Raw genomic sequence first — 20,669 nt, 5'->3', positions numbered from 1 at the left:
CGCTCCTGCCTCTAATTTTTCTTGGCTTTATTTTAAAACCTAGCAGATCAAAAATAAAAAATAAAAATCCCGAGACCAATAGGCTCCACTTGGCAAAGGTCAGCACTGAATTTTTCTGTTGGTCAGGATTTCATTGGAAATGCTGCTGAGGGCTGTAAAGAGGGAAGAACTGAACTGGAGCAGCTGCTTGAGACAGCTCCTGCCATTTACCATGGGCCAGGCTCATTCCTGTAGTGCTCCCCGTGGGGGCTGTGTTGTGCTGCTCGTTTTACCTCTGTGTCACACGCACTCCAGGGCTGGAAGCCACAGTCTACAGTTAAAGCTGCCACTTGTCCCAGACTCCTGAAGGCTCACCCAGATCTTGGTTCTTGGAAGTAACAGAAAGTACTATATATGTCTTATGGTGGGGAGTGAATCCAGGCATCCAGTTCATTTTTTGCTGCTATGATTGCTGATCACAGTCTCTTCTTGGTGGCAATGTGTGCTGTTGGCATGGGCCCCCTACAGCTGTTTGTAGCAGCAAGGCAGGAGGTTGGGAGAGACTTAGCGCAGCTCTTGGAGTTACCATCTAGACCAGATCTTGCCATGTTTAGCCAAAAAGATAGCAAGAAGGGCTAGAGTTTTGGCTACTATTGCCCCATGTCCTGAAAGGCTTACAGAGCACATGAGCAAGGAAGGTAGATGGTTGGATGGATGCTCACTTCGGGAGAAATTTCTTGCGCATCAATCACAGCTGCCAGCCTGGGGTGAGAGGGTTTGCACGCTGCCCTGGCCATTGCTCAGTGCATGATGCTCAATCTTGTTTTATTTTTTGGGCTTTGGACAAGGTTTTAGGCTAAACTTCTATGGCTTTGAGTCTTCCGGATTACCTAGGTGGTCAAATCCAAACCATTCCCTTTCTGCTTTCCACCCATCTCTATCTAATAGCAGGGTGCCACCTGCTTCTGAAATTCTCTTCTGAAAATGCAGTAGACTGTCTTTGTGCTTTGTAGAAGAGCTACCTGGCCAGGCTCAGGGAAGAACCACAGAAATCAGAGTGTATTAATAACCCATTTGATAAACTTGCCCAAATGTTTGTTTCTTCTATAATTGGCAATAATCCAGATCTTGAGACTGGATTTGTACTGAGTTTCTGAAGTAACTGCGGGAGGTGATAAACTTTTGTCTCTGTCCCTAAAGCTTTGTGGCTCAGGGCTGCTGCATGAAGAGCCTCTGAGCACTGAGGCTAAACACTATTAGGATTGGGAGGATTGCTATCTGGTGGGAGGGATGAAGATGAATCCCCTTCACTCACAGCTTGTGGCAGTAGTAGTCTTACCTTCAGGAATAATTGAAACATAAATACAGTCTGAGTTTTGGTAAGTGGCAACAGGGCTGTAGTGCAGGAGTATCTAGGAGATGAGTCAAAGCTCCGATTGTTTAGGGCACACAAAGAATAAAAAATGAACAAAAATCCAAAACACCAAGACAAAACAAAAACCCTCTCACTGAATAGAAGAGAGATCCTAGACTGGGAAACACAGTTTTGATCTGAATCCATGTTGTCCCCATAGAGATTTGTAGCAGGCTTCATTAGTCTCATCTCACTGCTTACTCTAGGAACTGGTTATTTTAAGAACTGCTTTTCCAACACTGCTGAGATATGACGAACTCTTGTGTACTCTCACATGCATTACATGGCAAAGTCTGTTTTATCTTGTGTGCAGTACACACTTAACCCAATTTTTAGATGGAACTAAGCTCTCTATCTTAACACAGCTCAGGATAAATCATGGGGAGAAGGCTTAAAAAAACCATGCAAATTTAATGTTTATTTCTTATAGTCATGTGGTCCTTCTGATATGAAAGAAAAGAGGTGAAGTTTTTAGGGGAAGAAATTCCATGTGTTTAGAGCTGGGTTTATTGCTCTAAGAGGTTAGACTGATCTGAGGATTTTAAGTAGGCTTGCTGCTATTCTGGGTTTTTGGTTTTTTTTTTTCCCTTCATCCTTCCCCAAAAGGAGTTTTCCAGAGATACATAAAAGTTTACCCTTCAAGAACTGGCTTTAACAAGAAACCGCAGCTCTAGATCCAAGCTGCCACAGTTACTCCTCCCTGTGTGTGGAAAAGTGCAGAGCTGTGCCATTATTTTATGGCATGCCAGGACACTGGGGGCCGTGGGTGCCAGCCAGCCCAGCGTGCAGGCTCTGCACGTGTCCCCAGCAGCTGTGCCCGTGGCCGCACCAGGGCTGCACTACCTGCAGTTGGTGCTTCAGCTGTGACTCACCCTCATGGCGTTCGCCGGCCGTTTCTGTGGTTTTGGCTGCTGCTGCAGCACTTCCATTGACCAGCCCAGTATTAATTCATTTAGTCTTAATCTGTAAACATTTGATTGATAATCATGAAAGAGCAATATAAAAGCTTGTGCACTGTATGGATTAAAAGAGCAGACATGTTTATAGCCTGATAACAACAGAGTAATCTGGCAAAGATCGGGAGTCTCACATTCCCATATCCAGATGATTTTATTTTTGGAGTCCAGTTGGTGGTTTTCATTTTTTGGCTATTGCAAAACCATCATAGGTCGTAGCTGTTGCAACACAGGAGGAGGAGGATGATGTTGGAGCGGACGTTCTGCACTCTTATTTAGGAGGCTTTCCCAGTAGTTGCTGGTCTCCGAGTACAGCAGGAGGAATGATGCTCCCTCCTCGCTGCCTGGTGAGGGGGACAGGGTGCAACTGTTGTCACTTAATAGTGCCAGCTGCGAGGGGCATGGACAAGCTCCAATGACATTTCTGCTCCGCCCCAGGAAGAGCAGTGCTGAGGTGAGGAGCGGGAGGATTGTAAAGTGGAGCCCTATGGAGAGGAGGAGGGGTATCCTCAAGACTTTAACCGGGAAACGGACTCGAGGCAAAAAGAAATGGAGAGGCAAGCAAACTCTTATTTCAGCCAGCAATCTGTGCTCTGCTCTGGGGAGGGCTTGCAAGTTGGAGCTTAACCAAAACACTAATTCTGCTTTTTTGGAGGGAGAGGAGGGGGGGCCTCTACCTGGCACATCAATGTTATCCTGTCCTCTGCTCTCCATTTCTCCTGCCTGGGCTGAAGACGCTTTTTAAAAAGTAGGGCTGTTGTGTCAGGGTGGCATTGCAGCTGCATGTGAGCTTGCTGGAGAACTTGTGCCACGCTGCATCCCTGTCCCCTGGCGTGCTCACACTGAGCAGGCTGTTACTCTTCAATGCATGCTGTGTCCTGTGGTACAAATTAGACCTGAACTAATTGGCAGGGATGCGGAAGCACCCAGGGCAGCGGGTGTAATTGGCGCTGTGCTGCCTGTGGTGTTGCCGGTCTTGCTCTTTTGAATCCCCTTTGGAGAGTCTGACATAGCGTTGCAGCAATGTTGTGGGCATCCTGAGTGTCACTGAGCAGTAATTCATCTAAAGCTTGTGGGGGATGGAAGGCTGAGGAGGGTGAGAGTCCCTTACTCTACTGACTGTGCCTGAAGGGAATGTAGTAACAACCCAAACCAGGCTACCCAGAAAATGGTTAAAGCTTTTGGTTACTGGAAGGAGTTATTTCTCTGTCTATACCTCCTCCTCTTCTTCCTTTCTTTGCTCTTACTGAAATCCCCATTGTGCAGTACCTAATCTTGGGTGACCATCACTCCAGGAGCCACAGGGACCCCACGCCTCGAAAGGGGGATATCCTCAAGGCATGATCTGTTGCAGCTGTAAATGAACATGTTTGTTTGACCTTGGTTACTTCCTAGAACAAGAAATTTATCACCCTATTTTTTTTTTTTGGTCTTAATAGGAGCCCTGTAGCAGTTATACAAGCGTCTGTTAAAACAATCTCTTAATTGTATGTGTTCCTCCAGCCCCTGTAGTGACAAAGAAATCCTCCTGCAGTGACTACCTTATCCAAGGCAGGGCAGAGAATCCCTGCTGGGATTCAGATATGAGAATGCAGATCTTGCCAAACTGTTTTAAGTGCCTTTTTATTTTTTTTTTTTCTTTCTCTAAGCAGAGTTGAGAGGTGGATTTGAAGTGCTGATTCTCCGTGTTTCCTGGCAAGGGCATTCCCCTGGCACACAGTCCCTGGCGTGTCCCTGTGGCTGCTGGTGGGGTGTTTGCCAGCCTGGTCCTCTCTTTGTTCCCAGCAGGGACACATGCACCACATGAACACTGCTCCTGCCAGCAAGCCAATGCAGTCTTTTGGATTTTTTTTCCTTACTGCAGTCCCATGAAAACTGCCTAGTAGGTTGGAGGAAAGAAGGCATTTGAGTTGTTGGTTTAGCTTCCTGCATGCCCCCTGCTCCCCTTGCCACTGTTTGGTCCCTGTTGCCTTTCTACACACTGAATTATCTGCTGGTGCACATGCATAGACATAAGTCCATGACAGCTTTTGTTTCTGGTTAAAAACCTTGGATTTATCTCAAGACTAAAACAAAGTAGGGGTTGTAGGTATTACCAGCCTAAGCAGGCTGAAGGAAGATTATAATGCTGCTGGATTCTGGACTGGAGAAAAGACTGTGTAGGAAACAGTGTGAAACAGGGGAAAGCATCTCGTTGTACTCCAGGTAGCCCAACTAGCACTGGTTTAAACCACAGTGCACAAGGCAGGATGACTGATCATGAAGAGAAACATGATGCTGATTTGCAATGGATAGCTGTGCTGAAAATTTGTATTATAAATTTCTATGTTGTCAGTTCATGGTCTTCTCCTCCTGTTCCTGCTACTGGCTGGGGTTCAACAAGCTATAGAAAAGCTAAATCTCTTAAACACAAGCTTCTAGAGGAGATGACTCCTCTTTAAAGAAAATTAACTTACGTAATTTGAGGAGAGGCAGAGGCATGCTTAGGGAGCAAGAAAGTCTTCTAATTTTCTGGATTTCTTAAACCTGGTCCAAGGGGAGGCATTGTGATAGTGTTTCCTTTCAGGAAACAGTTGAATTAATTGCCTTTTTTCTAGGATTTTCATTTCACAGGATGCTGTTTTAATGGCTGATGCATTCTTTACCTCTTTCTTGGCAGGGATGCTAATTACTTGTCTGTAGAATCACTTTGCATCTCCAGTCCAAACACATATGAACATGCTGAGTTGGGAAATACAGCACCCAGCATCCTGTGCTTGGTTGTCAGTCCCTTGACTTTTCTGGTGGACAGTTTCAGACCATGCTGCTTCCTTCCCGTCTCTTGTAGCCAATTTGTCATCAGAAATTCAGGAAAACCCAAAGTCTGCTCCTGGCTGTGTCCCTGTTGTGTAAAATGGGACATTCAGCAAGTTGTGTATCTGCTTCTGTCCTCCCTTTCAGTTGGCATCTGAATCCAGAGCGACTGCCTCTTATCATGTGAAATGTTAATAATGCCAGTGTCCCAAACTGCTGTAATTGAGAAAACCTGCATTAAGGCATGTTGGCTCTTACAAAGTAAAGACCTAAACGGAGAGGTTCTTATGACTTTTCAAGGTGGTTTCTAGGCCGAGCACAGCCGGTCTGTGCCCGGGTTTGGGAGTGCAGGCTCTGTTTGTGCTGCACTGCAGAGCCCAGATGCAGCAGCCCGAGGGCTCCCTCCACATCTGGCACTGCGCTGTGCCTGCCTCGTGGCTCCACCTCGAAATGCATGATTTCGGTTTGGGGGTGAAAAAGTCAGAAATAACACTAATAGTAAAAAAAAAAGAGCAGCAGTGTGGGGGAAGGGAGGGAGGAGAGCCTTATTTTGCACCTTTCGTGGCCCCTGTTGGCGTGAGCGCCTGCTCTCATTCATAAATGGCTCTGACAGCCGAAAGCCCTTGCTCCGAAGAGAAACCAAACAAGTGGGGGCGGCTGCGAGGGCTCCAGAGGGGCGATGGAGAGGGGGAGCCGAGCCCCGTCCCGCCGGGGAATGCGGAACCGCGGGGCTGCCGGGGCAGGGGGCGGCCGTGTGTGAGCACAGATCTGGCGCTATAACTTTTTTTCTTCTTCTGTTTCAAGTAAACACTCTTCCCCGCCCTCCCCTCGCTCCCTCCACCCCACCTCCCTCTCTTTCAGCCCCGCTCATGTGTTTCTATTTAAGGGCTGCAGTGCAGACGAATATGATTGGCATCTACAGCCCCCTCTTGACTTTCAGCTCAAGCCTTTAGAGTGGAGAAGGAGCTGAGCCGCCAAGGGGAGAGCTGTTTCTTCTTTGGGTTTACTGGGGGGATGGCTCAGCTGTGGATTTATACTGCTTCTGCCCAGGATTTTTTTCTCTGAATGGGAGCAAGCATTGTGGAAACCATGTTGGGAAGAGGTTTATTTTCAGAATCCATCATGAAACTGTGCAACTAATTCACTTTTTTGGCTCCTTTTTGTATTTTTTTTTCCTCCCCTTTTTTCTTGTTCTTCTCTCCAATGTCCCTCTGTGCTGCTGGGTTGTGGGCCAGAGGAGGCTGTTTCTATATGGCCAGCCATTTGGGGATATGCTGCGAGCCAGGGTTGTTTGCTGATTTGCTTGGCTCTGGTGACAAGTTGGCCTGTTGTGAATCGGATGGACGGAGGTCGCTCTCAAGGAGCCATGGCTGGAAGCTGGCTTACGGCTTGCTTTTTCCCTTCCCCAGGTGCTGATGCTAGCTCTGAACCCATGATCCTGGAGCAATATGTGGTGGTGTCCAACTATGAAAAGCAGGAGAACTCTGAGATTAGCCTCCAGGCTGGAGAGGTCGTGGATGTCATAGAGAAAAACGAAAGCGGTAAGTTGTATTTGCTGCTTTTCCCTCTTCTGATGGTCTGATTTTTGCATTTGTTCCTCTGCTTTCAGTTTCCTCATCACTACTTGTTAGCTGTACGTTTGCTCCATCTGGTACAGTTACTATGTCTGGCAGAGGATGTTGAAGTTTTTCGATGTTGATTTGGGCTGGGGGCCAAATGTTGCCTTCTACTGTAAGAATGTTTCATAGGTTTTGTGTGTTAATTAGCCAAGGTATGCTAATGGAAAATGAAGGTGACGGGGAGAAGGATCTGCAGCTAATGAAGCTGATGTATAGTAGGCTGCTATAGCTGCCCTGCTGTCTCTTCAAGTTTCTGTCAGTATTTCCATTACTAACTCCCCTTGCAGAGGATTTATAGGATGAGTGTTTAAAAATTGCTTGGGATGAAACTTGGCTTGACAGCTTAGCCCGTGGCCCAGAGCTCAGTAGGGAGGGGAGAGAATGTGCGTAGATAAATACGTGGCCATGCACAGTTTCAAAACTTCTTGCAGAAGTGTTAATTGGGGAATTTTGAGGCAAAGGCAGAGGCTGTCATGTAAAAGCAAGATGAAATCCCCTTCTGCCATGCATGGAATAGCCAGCTTGCACTTGGAAAATGAGATTTTTGGCAAGCATTTGTATAGATTTCTTTTCTGTACTCAAACTTCTGGATGCCTGGTAGCTTTGAGTTGGGCAGAACACATACAGGAGACTGTGTACGTGTGAGTGGTTGGAGTGGCTTAGCAGCTGGTTTGAATAACTGCCTGTCTTCAGCAGCTCCCCTCCTCCTCTCCAGCACTCCCTGTGTATTACTCCAGAGCTGTTGTCCAGGACTGGTTTCCAGCCCACTCGTGACTTGTGTGTCCTCATCCAGAGGAGCTGCTGACATTTGGATCTGTTCAAGCCAAGGCTCACATTGTGGTGCCTGCACATTCAGGGCTCTTGCCACTGGCAGGCTCTGCAATGTGCTGGGCACAGCAGAGCTTGGGGACACTGCATCACTCTGATATAAGGCTTAAATTCAGCTTTCAGAGCTCTGAGCCAGGTTATCCACAGGGATGACCATGCATTGTATTTTTTTCTCCTTCTTTTAATGGAGTGGTGATTTCTCTGTTATATGAGAGCCTCATGCTTGTTTGGCTCAAAGTGATACAGTCACTTGCTGACTGGTGATTTTGTGTGGAGTCCAAAAGGATTGTGTGTGGAAAGGCAGTGGGTAGTGTGGGCAGAAATACCCATCTCCTGGGTACTGACTATCACTTACAGAACTAATGGAAACCAAACTGCTCATCTGCCCCCTTAACAGCAGTAGTTTTGATTGAAGAGGGAAAAATGTCTTCACTTCTTGAACTGTGTCTGGTCTAGTGGACAAGCATCCTCCCTTCCAAGCCTGTGGCTTCTCATTGTCAGTAGTGGGTATCCCTGCCATCAGAGCAAGTCTGGTTATACTGTGGCAACTTATATTCCTATTCATGGTATCCTTGTACTGGATAATGGCTTGTGGAGCCAAGGGAATTAATTGGGCTGTTAAATAATACAAGAAGTGTCTGAATTCCAGTTAGAGTTGCTTTGTGTTTTCATTTAGTGTGGCCTCTCTGCCTTGCACAGTTCAGACCACATTGTATTGAACCACATGGTATGCAGAGATAGAAATGGAGAATGTAGGGTTCAAATTAATTAAGTGGTCCTGGAATGGGACTGTTCTCAGGGAACATCCTTGAATTTGGATTATACTTCCTAAAACCATATTCTGATGCTTAGCAACCAGATTCCTTTCGTAAACATGAAAGGAAATTTAAGCCTGGAATTCCATGCTGTGATTTTTCTCTTATACATGTACAAAATAAAGATATCTGTATCCTTTTAAAAGCCCATCAGATAAGCTCATAAGTCACAGGTTGGTGATGGAGAGAGCATCACTTGCTTGGATGCCTTTTTTGACAGTTCTTGTAGGGAGCTCATGATTTAGTTATTCCAATAACAGGACTCCAAACTGTCTCTTTATTCTTCCCTAGGTTAGGGATACTACAGGAATGACTTCAATACTGTATCTTGTCTCTTCAGCTACAGCTGAACCTTTGGGTGGCATGTAATGAAACTAGCAAAATTTTGTCAAGAGTCAACTTTCAGAACATATGAATTATGGCTTGAATTTGAGTATCTGCCTAGTGTAAGCAAGCCAACCTAGAAGATGTGGTTATGACCTCTAAGAACATGGGGATATAATTTCCAAGAAAATAAGATTATTGTGCTATGCACATGTGTAATGCTTCATTTGACTGTATTGTTATGTTGACCTTTTAAGTGTTGTGAAGCTCTACCTGTGATGTATAAATGAGGCTCATTCTTCTAATCCACACAAAGGAGATACAAGGTGACATGGATATCACTTGCAGCAGGGACAGTGTCTTCAGTGAAAGGAAGGAAGAGTTGCTGGACAACTTGTTAGCTGACAGCTGAAAAGTGCTCTCAGACTGGACAGTGTGTGTTGGATGTGATGTTGGGCCAATATTTTGAACTTCCTTGTATGTACAGACACATATATAGCATATCATGTCTGCTTTGGGTGTTTAACTGTACTTTGAGGAGCTAAGATGTGTAAAGACACACAGATGATTGTTTCATTTTAAAACCTTGCCTGAATAGGGTTGCCTGCTGATGCCAAGGACACTTAAATGGTTCTTTTGTTTTCTGGAGCAGAAAAAACTTTAACTTGGCTTTGTTGCATGGCTTTCGTAGGAAAGAAATACCTTCTCTTTTCTGGTCAAATGTCCCTATGTTTTTACACAAGGATCCTCACAATCAGTTTCCAAATGATGGTGCACATTTCACATCCTGCTGGATGTTTTCTTCTGCACACTTCTAGGCCCTGAGGTAGAGTCACCATCTTTTCTGATGTTTGCTTCCAAGTTGTGTGTTTTCCTGAAGGACATAAACTGTGCTTGTTCAGAGCCCAGTGTATAGAGCATAGGTTGAAGAGGGGGAATATCTGGCATTTGATTTATTGAAGTCTTATCTGGTATTTCATGAAGCTTCTTTAGCTTCACCTTAAGTGTGTCATGCTTACTGTGTAGTATTGCTCAGTGTTAATTTTCTCATATAGGAGATGGGCCTTGTCTCATTTGGCTTTCTCTTTCACTGAAAGAGTTGGACAAGTTGTCTTCATTATTGTGCAGTTGGACATTATTTGAAGTTCAAACTTCTGTCCAGTATTATGACTCAGGAGCAAGGTCAGTGTAGTATATGCAGTGAATAACTTCCAAAACCCTTAATCTGAGTTGTGAAGCCTTTGGGTCACTATAACCTGGTTGTTGCTGCAATTACTGTGGAAGCAAGCCTTGCTAGATGTAAATAAAGCTGTTGTACTTCAGAACAAGTTATTTAGTAGTGTACCACCTCTCAGGCTCCAGCATTTGGTTTTTGCAGCAAACACCTATCTTGGCTCAACAAAAGTTGTCTTTCATACCTTAATTCTGTTTATAAGATCAAAATACCCAATGTGCCTGTTGTATCTGATGAATACTCATCTTTTTCCTTAGCTGGGAGGAAAATCTGCCTGTAGAAATGGTTACAAATGCATCAGGAGAAAAAAAGAAGGTTTACAGTCTCTACAGATGTTGTCTGGAAAAGAGCTGTAGTTACAGGGCTTGTGTTTCTTGCTAGAAGTGACGGTGATTTGTTTAAAGGCATGGTGTAATCAACCTGCTCTGTCCAACGCTATCTAAACATTTCTGAGTTGTTTCAGAAAAACTATGTGAGTAGTTGACGTAAGTCCTGTCTGTCGACTACATAGGCTTCTTTTAAACCTTAACCCAAAAAAGCCTCCCGGAATGACTTAAAAATGTATTTCTGTTGCAGAAAAAATAATGTTGTGACTTTAAAGCAGGAATCTGACAGATTTCTTTAAGGTGAAAGAGGGAGGGCCAGAGCAGCTCCCTCTCTGCCAAGTTTTGCATGGATGTGGCTTGAAATGGTCAAGCTATAAACTGTGTCGGCAGTGTTTGCAATGGAAAACCTGACAGACAGTGAAGTATGAGCACAGTCCTGAGCACCTCAGCTGCTGCTGCTGCTGTGCCTGCAGGCAGGATGGGAGCTCCTTCCTTGCAGCCCCCGGGAGCCCTGCCTGCAGTGGAGCCGTCGTGGGATGGCGTTCTCAGCTGGGCCGAGCCGGGCTGTAGCCATTTCCTCTGCAATTACATAACTGCAGACCAATTTTCTGTGTTACAGTACATGTAATACGTAAAACAAGGCTATTATGGTTAGTGTAACTTTATCAGGGCCCAAAGGAATCTCTGGGAAGGGAGGCTGCTTTTCTCTCTCTATCTGGGCTGTGGGCTTGGCGCTGAGGAAGATCTTTGCTCATCTGGGAGTCCTGGCTTAGAGGTCCTGGGACTTGCTGGCTGTCCACACAGTGTCAGGAGATGAGTGTTTGCCTGGCAGTGTCCTCTGCTGCATGATTTGGTTTCACTGGTGCTGCTCACTGGCTGCAGTCAGGGCCTGGGAGAGCGACATAGAAAGGCCACAACTCTGGGGCCTTGGGGATGCAACTCTCTGTTCCTGGGGATGCACTGGCTTCTGTACTGCAAGCTCCCTGTTCTTAGATTGAGGCCTTTTGGAGTTAGGCTTCTGCCTCTTCATGGGGAGCACAGCGCCCTTTATTTGAAGGTGTTGCTTTCCAGGGTTAAGTGGATTTATTTGGTACCAGAAGGAGCCATTACTTTCATGGTTAACTGCTGCATCTTGGCTAAAGGCACACCCTTAAAGTGTTCTAAGTAGAAACAGAGGAACAGGGTTTCTTGCAACTCATGGACCAATCTCGCATCTTTATATCCCTTCTGCCATGCCTGCTTTTGCAAGTAGCATTGATTTTTAGTCACCTTTCTTTAGTGTTGGTCAGGCTTTTTTGTTTTAAATGTTGTAAAGACCACTGTTTCTATCTTGCATCTGCTTTTTTGCTGGTCTACCTCTTTCTCTAGGTCCTTGTCTTCATGATCCCCCCTCTATACACAGAAGGGACTGTGTGCACTGCTAGAAAATGTCTCTGAGCGTTAGTATTGTCATGTAAAAGCTGGCCAAACCCAGTACTCTTCTGTTTATTCTATCAGATAAGTGGCAGTCCAGCAGCTTTCTAGGTTTCAAATGTGGCTGTAGCTTTAGACCAAATTGCAAAAGCAGTTTCCTAGTTTGCTTGTGAATTGTCAATAGCTTTGCATCTGCTGGTCAGATGTGCTACCAGACACAGAAATTGCCAACACTGTGCTTTATTTCAGGTGCAATTGGTGTGTGTTGGGTTCCTTTAGAAAGTGAGGGAGTTTTTTCCCTTCATGTAGCATTTCAAGAGAGTATAATTCACCAGATATGATGCAGGACTTGATTTCTGTTTGTACACCCAGCTTTGCCCTGCTGTTTGTTCTGAGAAACTACTTCAGTTCTCTGTGTTTCCACTTCTTCCCAGTGTGTCTGTGTATTTGAATCTGAAGCCTTGTAAGAGACCAAGGTCATGATATAGAAAGTAAATACTCCCTCATACAGGAGCCCCTTCCCTTCTTGGTCAGTCCTTGAGCTGTGCCTGGAATTTGAGAAGAAGCAAACACTTGTGTAGGTTGAACACTTTTCCTGTAGCACTTTGGCTTTATCCCAGAGGACAGGTTTAGGTGAGTGGCCCCCACTAAGTACCTGGGACAGCTTGTCCAACTGCTTCTGTATGTGCCAGTGTTCATAACTCTCTGACAAGGAGGGCCAAGTTCAAGGAAGGACCACTCCAAGCCCCTGTTCAGAAAACAAAGGTGTGTATCCTTCAGTGTGCATTCTGAATGCAGGGCTGCCTTGCCATGTGTCCTGCCTTCCTGGTATCAGCCCAGCAGCAGAGGTTACTTGATCCACTTATGAATCAGTTCCTGCCCTGCTGCAGTTTCTGTCCAATGTGTGTACTAATGCAGTCAAACACAGGCCATCTGAGGAGGCAGGGTGGGTGATTCGGAATTTTTGGCTAGGAGTTACTGGAAAGTTGTTTAATGTCATAAAAACAGTGTTTGTAGAAGTTCTCTCTCCAAACAGGGACGATGCTGGCAAAGCAGAGATGCTTTCCTCCTTCAAATGTTTGCAGCTCTGGGCTGGAGAAGGGCTGCTCTGGGCAGGCAGAGGTTCAGAGCTCTGAGTAAGGATGCTCAGTGGCACTTGCTTGTCTCACTGCATCAGTGTCTTTGTCTTCAGGCTTTTTGGAGGCACTGATCAAGCCTGGTTGTTCTTTTGCTTTGTGCTGCAACAGTATAAGCAAAATATCCTGTTGGTGCATCTGGTTGCAAAGGATGGGTTTTATTTTCAATTTTAGCTGTCTTGGAAACTGCTGTCTCTGGAGGGAGGCTGGGTGCCTTGTTTTAAAGTAGTCAGTGGAAATGGAGTATTGGTAGGAGAAACAGGGACATCTGCACTAACCCAGGTTCTGTGCTGGCTCCAAGGGAGGCCTGGGACAAACTTAGAGCAGAGAGGTAAAACTGGATGTGATGATTTGCTCTAGCCAAGTTCTCCTGGAAATCAGCTCCTTTGTGGGGATACAGTGCCTGACCAACCCTGCAAACAGGCACTCCCTCTTCCAGTGGCCTGTTTGCTAAATGTTGAATGGATGGAGAGAATTTGCACTCACACCAAAACAGCTGGGTCAGCAGGAGATGAGGAGGAGCCCTCCCTGCTCTGCTCTTGCCCTGGGGAGCCCAAGGGTGGGGTGACACTGTCTAATGACTTTAGCAGATGGAGTGAGCTGGAAGCAGCCCTTGACATCCTACCCTGAGCTCTCTGGTGAATGTTTTGTAAGCTGTTTTCTGAACACCTTTTTTCTTGCCTTTTCCTCGTCTGGTTGAATTTTTAACTCTGTGCCTCAATAAGGAGGATGGCAGCTGCTTTCTTTTTCTGGCTATTTTATTTCAGCAGCCAAAACGTGTTGGTATGGCTGAAGCCCTTGTTTGATCTTCCACAGTTAAACTTGAATTTACTGTGCCCAGAAAGGAATCATGCCACAACATTTCTGAAGTAGTTACCTCTGAGCTGCAGTTCAGGACTGCCCTGTACATGGGTTTGAATAATGAGGGGCTGGGACTGAAGTTCCTGGGCCTGCATAGTGCTTGAGCACCACCCCAGCTTGGGCTGTTGCTGCATAAAACAAAATTCTTTAATTATGAATGTTTTGTGATATTTATGTTGCTATCTTGTGATGTCTAAATGGCTTCCTCTGCCCCACTTAGTAACTTTCACAGCAATTGACGTTTGTTTCTGTTTAAGAGCTTGGCAGACAAGTCTGTGTTGGAACCACTGCAGGGTTGTTACTACTCTGTTTGTTTTGTAGTGGTCCTCTATCACTGTGGAAAATGAGGTTGTTCTCCACTGCCACCTCTGAAATACCTATTGTTTTGTGACTGTGCCAAGGGATTAAGGTGGGCTCTTGCTTTTCTGCTGGTGCTATTTGTTCCAACCCTGTGGAAGGGGAGAGTGTCCCTTTAATCGTGCTGTGACATTTCCATCTTTTCTGGGAAGCTATTCAGCATTTCAAAGACATCCTTGCTTGGTTTTCCTTTGCCCAGCTTCAAATTGCAGTTGGTATTTGTTCTGCCTCCTCGATGACAAGCTCATTAAGAGCTTTTGAAATATGTCTGTCTGCTAAAACTCTGCCCTTTGCAGTGCCTCCTTCTGCTGGAGCTTTCCTGGGACACCTTCTGGAGCTCTGCTGCTGGGGGTGTTTTTCCTGTTGGGATGGAGTTGTTGACTGTGGCTTGAGTTATCAAGGCTCCTTCATTTGGGAGCAGCTCAATGTCCCACTAAAGTGACCTTTGGTGTGTTTATAAAGCCTTGCAAAGTTACCTAGTACTGGTGTTCTCTTGGGCTTGTAGTTGAAGGTTTCAGAGTAGTAAGAAACTATTATTTTCCAAGCAACACTGCCTCATTTCATTCCCCTATGGAGGGAAAAGATGGATTAACAAGTTATAGGGACACAAAAAATGTCATGGGGTCATGTTTCTCTAAAGCATTCTCCTTTTTAACACTACCCATCAGATCCCTTTTATGTAGTGTTCACTTTTTAGAGAGTTTTAAAGACACATCTCTCCAGATTAAGACATAAAACAGCTTCCAATTTGAAACTGTTCCTCTAGAACATATTTTTTTCAAATGTTTTGGGCTGCAATGTGTGGTTTATATTCATTTTTCTAGTCTTACTCCCATTGTTTGTCTTAATCTTGAGCAACTGGTGTTCTGACAGGGTTAGTTCAATTATGTGAGGGTTTTTCCATTTTGCTGAGACATCTAAAGTCCAACCACTTTGACTTTGGCATTCATTTTTCTTTTCTTTAGCTGATATCATGCCTCTGTGGGACAGCTTTCCCACACCTCTAAATGTCTCACAGCTCAGGAGAGGGTGATTGCTGTGACTGGGAAGTCACCAGGTATATTAAACATTTATCTCTAGGGCTGGATTTTTTCCATGCTATCTTGTAAGCACTCCACTGAAGTAAGCAGGTTCCCTTTTCAACTTCTGTCCACCTGGCTTGAGTAGAATAATATGCTACTCATTTAATTGTGGTTAGATCTCCAATCTAATTGTAGGTTAGAGGACATTTACATTTCTCTGATTTCTCAAGAAATGGGAATTGGAGGCCAAAGAGAGGAAGGAACTGCCCTGCCTCACAAGTGCCAGCAGAGCAAGCCCATTGCTGGGGCCAAGCCCTCACACTTGAGGCAGGACTGAAAGAGGTCCTGGTTCCCAGGTCAGCACGTGAGGAGATTTTTCTTGTCTTCAGACCACAAGAAGTATATTTCAAAGGAGAAAAAAACATATCAATATCAGCCCTTGCAAAGATTGTTTCTCTTCTGAATCTGTTTTGATTTCTCCAAATCCAAGGCACTGAGACATCCCCCAGACCTCCTCTAGGAGCAGGAGGAGGAGCAAGCCTGTCTGGGCTTCATATTTGCCAGCTGTGGGCATGAAATGTGTTCCAGGATTTCTGAGACTGCCCTGTTAGTCTGTCTGCTGGGGAGAGGGTGGGATGTGACCACTGAAACCACAGACCTGAAGACTTAGCTGTGCATAAAGGCACTTCAGCTTTGGACAAACAGGGCATGTTGGTAAGGGTGGAGGAGCAGTGGACACAGGCTTTGCTGCCTTTAAGTTTGCTGTACAACACATCCAGCTAATCCTGAGCAGTAGGATATCCACCAGGCCTCTGAAAACTTCAATTCTGAAATTTCCAACTGCCTGCAAGTTTCTTCCTCTTTCCCTTCTCATTTAACCCTCTTCTGCTGAGACTTCATGCTGAAGGCAGATAGTTAAACTCCCCATTTCTCCTACAGACCCTGTTTGGAGCCCAGGATGGCAGACTGAAAAGGAAAATTTTATATAGCATCCCCTCTTGGAGCCTTTACTCATTACCTACTCTGTTTATGCAGTCACTGCCAGTTTCAGGACCCTGAAACCTACCCCAAGAAAATCTTTCCAAGGAAAATCTGCTTTTTATATTAGAATGCATAAACTTTCTAATGATTGAGTTTCCTATATCCAGCTCAGCACTGCTGCAAGAAACTACCTGGGGCCAAGAAGATACAAGTATTATTGCTGAAGCCTTCCAAGGAGTCCCATAGTTACCCTGTGAGCTGCATTCCTTTGGATGTGGCTGCTTTTAAAAAAACAACCAACCAAAAATACCTAAAATATAATTTATTTTTAATTATTTCATGGATTTTGCTGTATCAAAGTTCCTTTTAAGAAAGCAGGTTGATGAAATGTCTTTAAATAAGCCCCCAGAATGCTGAATTTAATGCATAATAACTGATGTTTTCTGCCCTTTGTTCTAGTTAATCAAGACAGTAATTATGCACAAAGACTTTGGTCTTGGAGTGACTTTCAGGCCTGTTTTTCCAAGTAAGAAAAAGACTGATGGTGCATTTTTGTTGTGTCAGATGAGGACAAGATTAATAAAGGATGGAAGAGATTTTTTTTTTTCTCCCAAGCTGCACAGCAAATAAGCAGTTCCAATATTACTTTGGCAGCAAAATGGAAGCTTTAATCATTAGCAGACGCATTTCATTTACGACCAGCAACATAACTCCATGCTTTTGGTTTTCATGTTAAAAAGAGTTCAGTTTTGCCACAAACCAGTTTCTTGTCCATCCTCAGATTTAGTGAAACCTATAGGAGTAATTACCTTGCTTAGGATTGCCATGATACAATGAGGTTTAGGGAGCAGCTTGACAAAAGGGTGCATGTTGGCTCTTCCCCATCCACTCCCTTGGGCTGGGACATCAGACTTTCTGGCATTGTTGGTGGAGAATTTAATTATTTTTTTGGTAGAAAGATGTTGGCTTGTGGCTGGATTAACCAGAGCCATTCTAGAAAAGGCAGCAGATGAGATGGGCTCTCTTGGAGCTCTGTTTTACTGGCTGGGCTTCTTGTTACTGCATTTGCTGGCAAGTTCAGGTTTTTGTATCTTGTTACAGTGTGACTTCATCTGAAAGTTGCACGTGCAGTGGGACATCACTTTATTTCAAATGAGGCTGGACTGCAGTTGTATTGGCAATGTAGTCAAACTTCATCTTGGTGATAACAGCAAGTCTTTCCCAGACCTTACTTGGGTCTGTATCTCCCATTTTTCCCTGCAGTGTGAATGTGTGCTGGGATGCCCTGATGTGTTGCTTTGAAAAGCTGTTGTGGTTCAGTTGCAGAACTGTCTCCAGCTGATCTTTATCCCATGACATGCACACCCTTTCTGGTCAGCGTGCTGCTGGGATTGTCTGTGATGCATTCCTGTCTCCTAGCCCCTGGAGAGGAAGGGCAGTGCTGGGTGCACTCAGGCTGCAGACTGAGCTTCACTTTGCTCCTTTATTAACACACCTGCCATATGTTTGTCAAAGAATCACAGACTGGTTTGGTACTTAGAGAAAGTTGCTTTCTCGTGATTAGCAGCAGCCTGACTAGCCAGACCAATGCTGTCAGGCACACATCTGTGCTGATGAGGGTAAGGTGACACCTTCATGATTTGATGTCCAGGCCTTGAGGTGCTGTGCTGGCTCTCAAACTGGGGCCATATGTGCAGGTGAAATGTATCCTTCTTAAAGGATGATAGCTCTCAGGGGCCAAACCTGGAATGGAGCTGGAATGACAAATTCCAGCTGAAACTGAAGTTATGAAAGTTATGAAGTTATGAAGTTATGAAGTTATGAAGTTATGAAGTTATGAAAGCCCTAAACATGATTCCTACTCAAACACAATGGAAGTGATGGGGGAGGATGTTGCAGGGTAAATCTCCATGCAGTGGTGACCCTAAGGTTGGAAGAACAGCATCTAACATTAAACCTGAATCATTGGCTTGAACATTGGTAGGTTCAGAGATGACAGTTCATTCTCCCACATGGACTTTCATGGCTTTTGGATGTTACTGGAGGCCTCCATGCACGAGGAAGAGCAGAGCTGCTTGGAGAGACTCAACCCATTTGTATTAACTGAGTATTGCTGGAGATTTAATATGGGTAATGTGAACTTAGCAAGATCCATCACTGACCACTGAAACCCTAGGATTAAACTCAAGGGCAGTTTATTCAGTGTCCTGGAAACCACTCTGAAGAGTCTGCATTTCTGGGTGTCTGCAAGGACAAAACTGCACACACTGACTCATGTTGGGGAAGGTGAATCTTGCTTGTTTGCCTGAAAACAGGATCAAGAGTCTGAGGGACAGTTAATTTGATGTTTTGTTCTTAATTCTGACTAAAATTCCTTACTGTTACTGAGAAGGAAATGCTCTGCAGTGTATGAAGAATTAAAATTACAGGATGGCTGTAGCCTCAGGGTGAGCTTGGAAGTTATTCCCTTGCTTCAAGTAGTCTGTGACCAAGATGTCCTTGAATAAAAGTAGAATGATCAGAAATAGGACATTATTTTCATTGCCAGGCAAATGGGATAACTGAGTCCTGTAGAAAATGCCTCTTGCTCCTCCTGAACACAGCAAGCAAAACTGGTTCCTGTACCAGCTACAAGTTAAATTACACACTTGGTCATTCCAGATGTCTTTGTATTTTTAGAGCTGACTGTACACTTCCTGGGCTGTTAGCCTGTTGGCTTTAAAATAAGGAGTGAGCTTCTGGGGCTGGCGTGTGAACCTTTCCACTTCACTGAGAGCTGGGAATTTAAGTATCTCTTTCACAGAAGTGTCCAGGTTTGAGAGGCAGCCACATGAAAGGGCGTTGCTTTCCCCATGCCACCCCAGAGACTCCCAGGCTAACAATCCCAAACAGAAACCAGCATCCCACAATAAGGACACTGTCTGCAGAATGTGCATGTGGGATCTCAGGATCTGAATGGTTCTGGGGATGTCTTGCAAGATCCCTGCTGACACTGGTTTAAATTTGGTTCTGGATATCGGGAATTGTTGTGTAGAGACATTTGAGGGAAAACGCTGGTGGTTTCAGAGAAACTTCCATTACAGATGAGATGGAGCCACCCTTTGTAATGCTGTGGCAAATGCCAGTGTAGCCACCTCCTTGCATGGTGCACTTGAGTTGCACTTGGTGCTACATACTCCTTTGGAATGTATCTGTAGCCCTAGCATATCCAATTGGTAACAAGCCCTTTGCATGTTTTTGGAGAGTAGAGAGAGAAAATCTGTTATGAGCAAGCCACTGTTTTCTTCCTTTTGAGATTTTAATGTGGGATAAAAAAAGAAAGATATATGAATGATTCATCCCACAGGCTGTAGTGTTAATCCCATGAAGTTTATGTGAGCAGTGTGTGGCCAGCATCCTTGAAAACGGTCCAGGTGCATTAGCTGTGGGAGGTGCTGTGTGGCCTGAAATGCAAAGGATAGTTTAAATCAGCTTCTTTCTTTCCTGATGTCTGCTACTCAGATGTGTCCTTCTATCATGCCCTCTTCTCTGTTCCTTAATTTTTCCTTCTTGTCCTGTCTGCTGTGTTTACTTTTAGTATGGAGGAGGAAAATGAGTTGCATTGCTGGTCATGTTTTCCATCCACCTTTCTCTGCTCTTTTGCTGCTTTCCGTTCAGGAATGCCAGCACTGAGACAGTGATTAAGTGATTGACTGGACTTTTTACAGTTTTGCCAGTGAGTTGGTCTGGATATCAGCTTTGTTCAAGTCAATAAGTGCTCCCTGATCGTTCTAGTTCTTGTGACTGTGTGCCCAGCTGGGCATGATACTCATGTGCACCTCTCCATCTCTCAGGATGGACCATATCAGGGTTTTGTTTAGTTGGGCGTTCATACAGCTTCATAATCTTCCCTGAAATGTCTGAGCCCTGCCTCCTGTCCCATGCACAGGACAGAATATGGCATGGGCATGGCCATGGTGGCCCAGGCTGTGCAGTTCAGAACCAGCAGGCAGCTGGGCCCAGCTCTGGTGAGAGCTCACAGAACTCATCAGTAGCAGGAGGCCCCGGGGCGCGTGGGAGGCTGAGCACTGTTACGCAGCTATCCTGGTTTGTTTGGATTCTCTGCTGTCCAGGGCTGGAGGACTTGGAAGTGGATGCTGGCAGAAGCGAAGCCTTCTCACAAGACTCTTGCTCTGTGCTTGGAGAAGTGAAGTCACGTTGTGAAGTCTAAATCCGTAGTGGAATTTGATGATGTTGGTTTAAAGGGTCCAAAAACCGTGGCAGAAGTAGGTTTTAAAAATAAAAATGTAAGGTGTTGACTAGTCAAGAACTGTGGAGATACTAGTGGAGTCTTTTCAGCAGGTGCTTTCAATTTCTGTTTGGATTTTTGGCTGTCCTCTTCTGTTTCAAAGCAGTAGTATTTTGGTGGTGGAATTTTGCCCAGAAGTGTTCAGAAATTACCATATGAAGGCTGGTAGAATGGATTTCAGAGGCAGAGGACTTTACAGCGTGACCAGGCAGGGGCTGAAGAGCTGGCAGCAGTGTAGCCTTGCTGTTTCTGCTCAAGACCAGTTTCTGAATAGGTGGCAGCCACTCTGGAAAATCCAAGTACAGTTCCTTATGAAAATGAGG

At 45.0% G+C, this 20,669-nt stretch overlaps 1 protein-coding gene across 5 annotated transcripts in view; it reads left to right on the top strand.

Annotated features, from left to right (window-relative positions):
• Positions 1-20,669, top strand: part of SH3PXD2A (SH3 and PX domains 2A) — a 235,349-nt gene that overhangs the window by 169,604 nt on the left and 45,076 nt on the right. For all 5 annotated transcript variants that reach the window (XM_074545171.1, XM_074545172.1, XM_074545170.1 and 2 more), the window contains one exon: positions 6,552-6,683. In XM_074545171.1, coding sequence (XP_074401272.1) covers positions 6,552-6,683 — 132 coding nt within the window. The remainder of the gene's footprint in view (positions 1-6,551; positions 6,684-20,669) is intronic.

The sequence above is a fragment of the Zonotrichia albicollis genome, chromosome 7, assembly GCF_047830755.1.
Source record: "Zonotrichia albicollis isolate bZonAlb1 chromosome 7, bZonAlb1.hap1, whole genome shotgun sequence".
In the NCBI taxonomy this organism is placed as follows: domain Eukaryota; kingdom Metazoa; phylum Chordata; class Aves; order Passeriformes; family Passerellidae; genus Zonotrichia; species Zonotrichia albicollis.
This window is presented reverse-complemented; position numbering and strand designations above follow the sequence as displayed.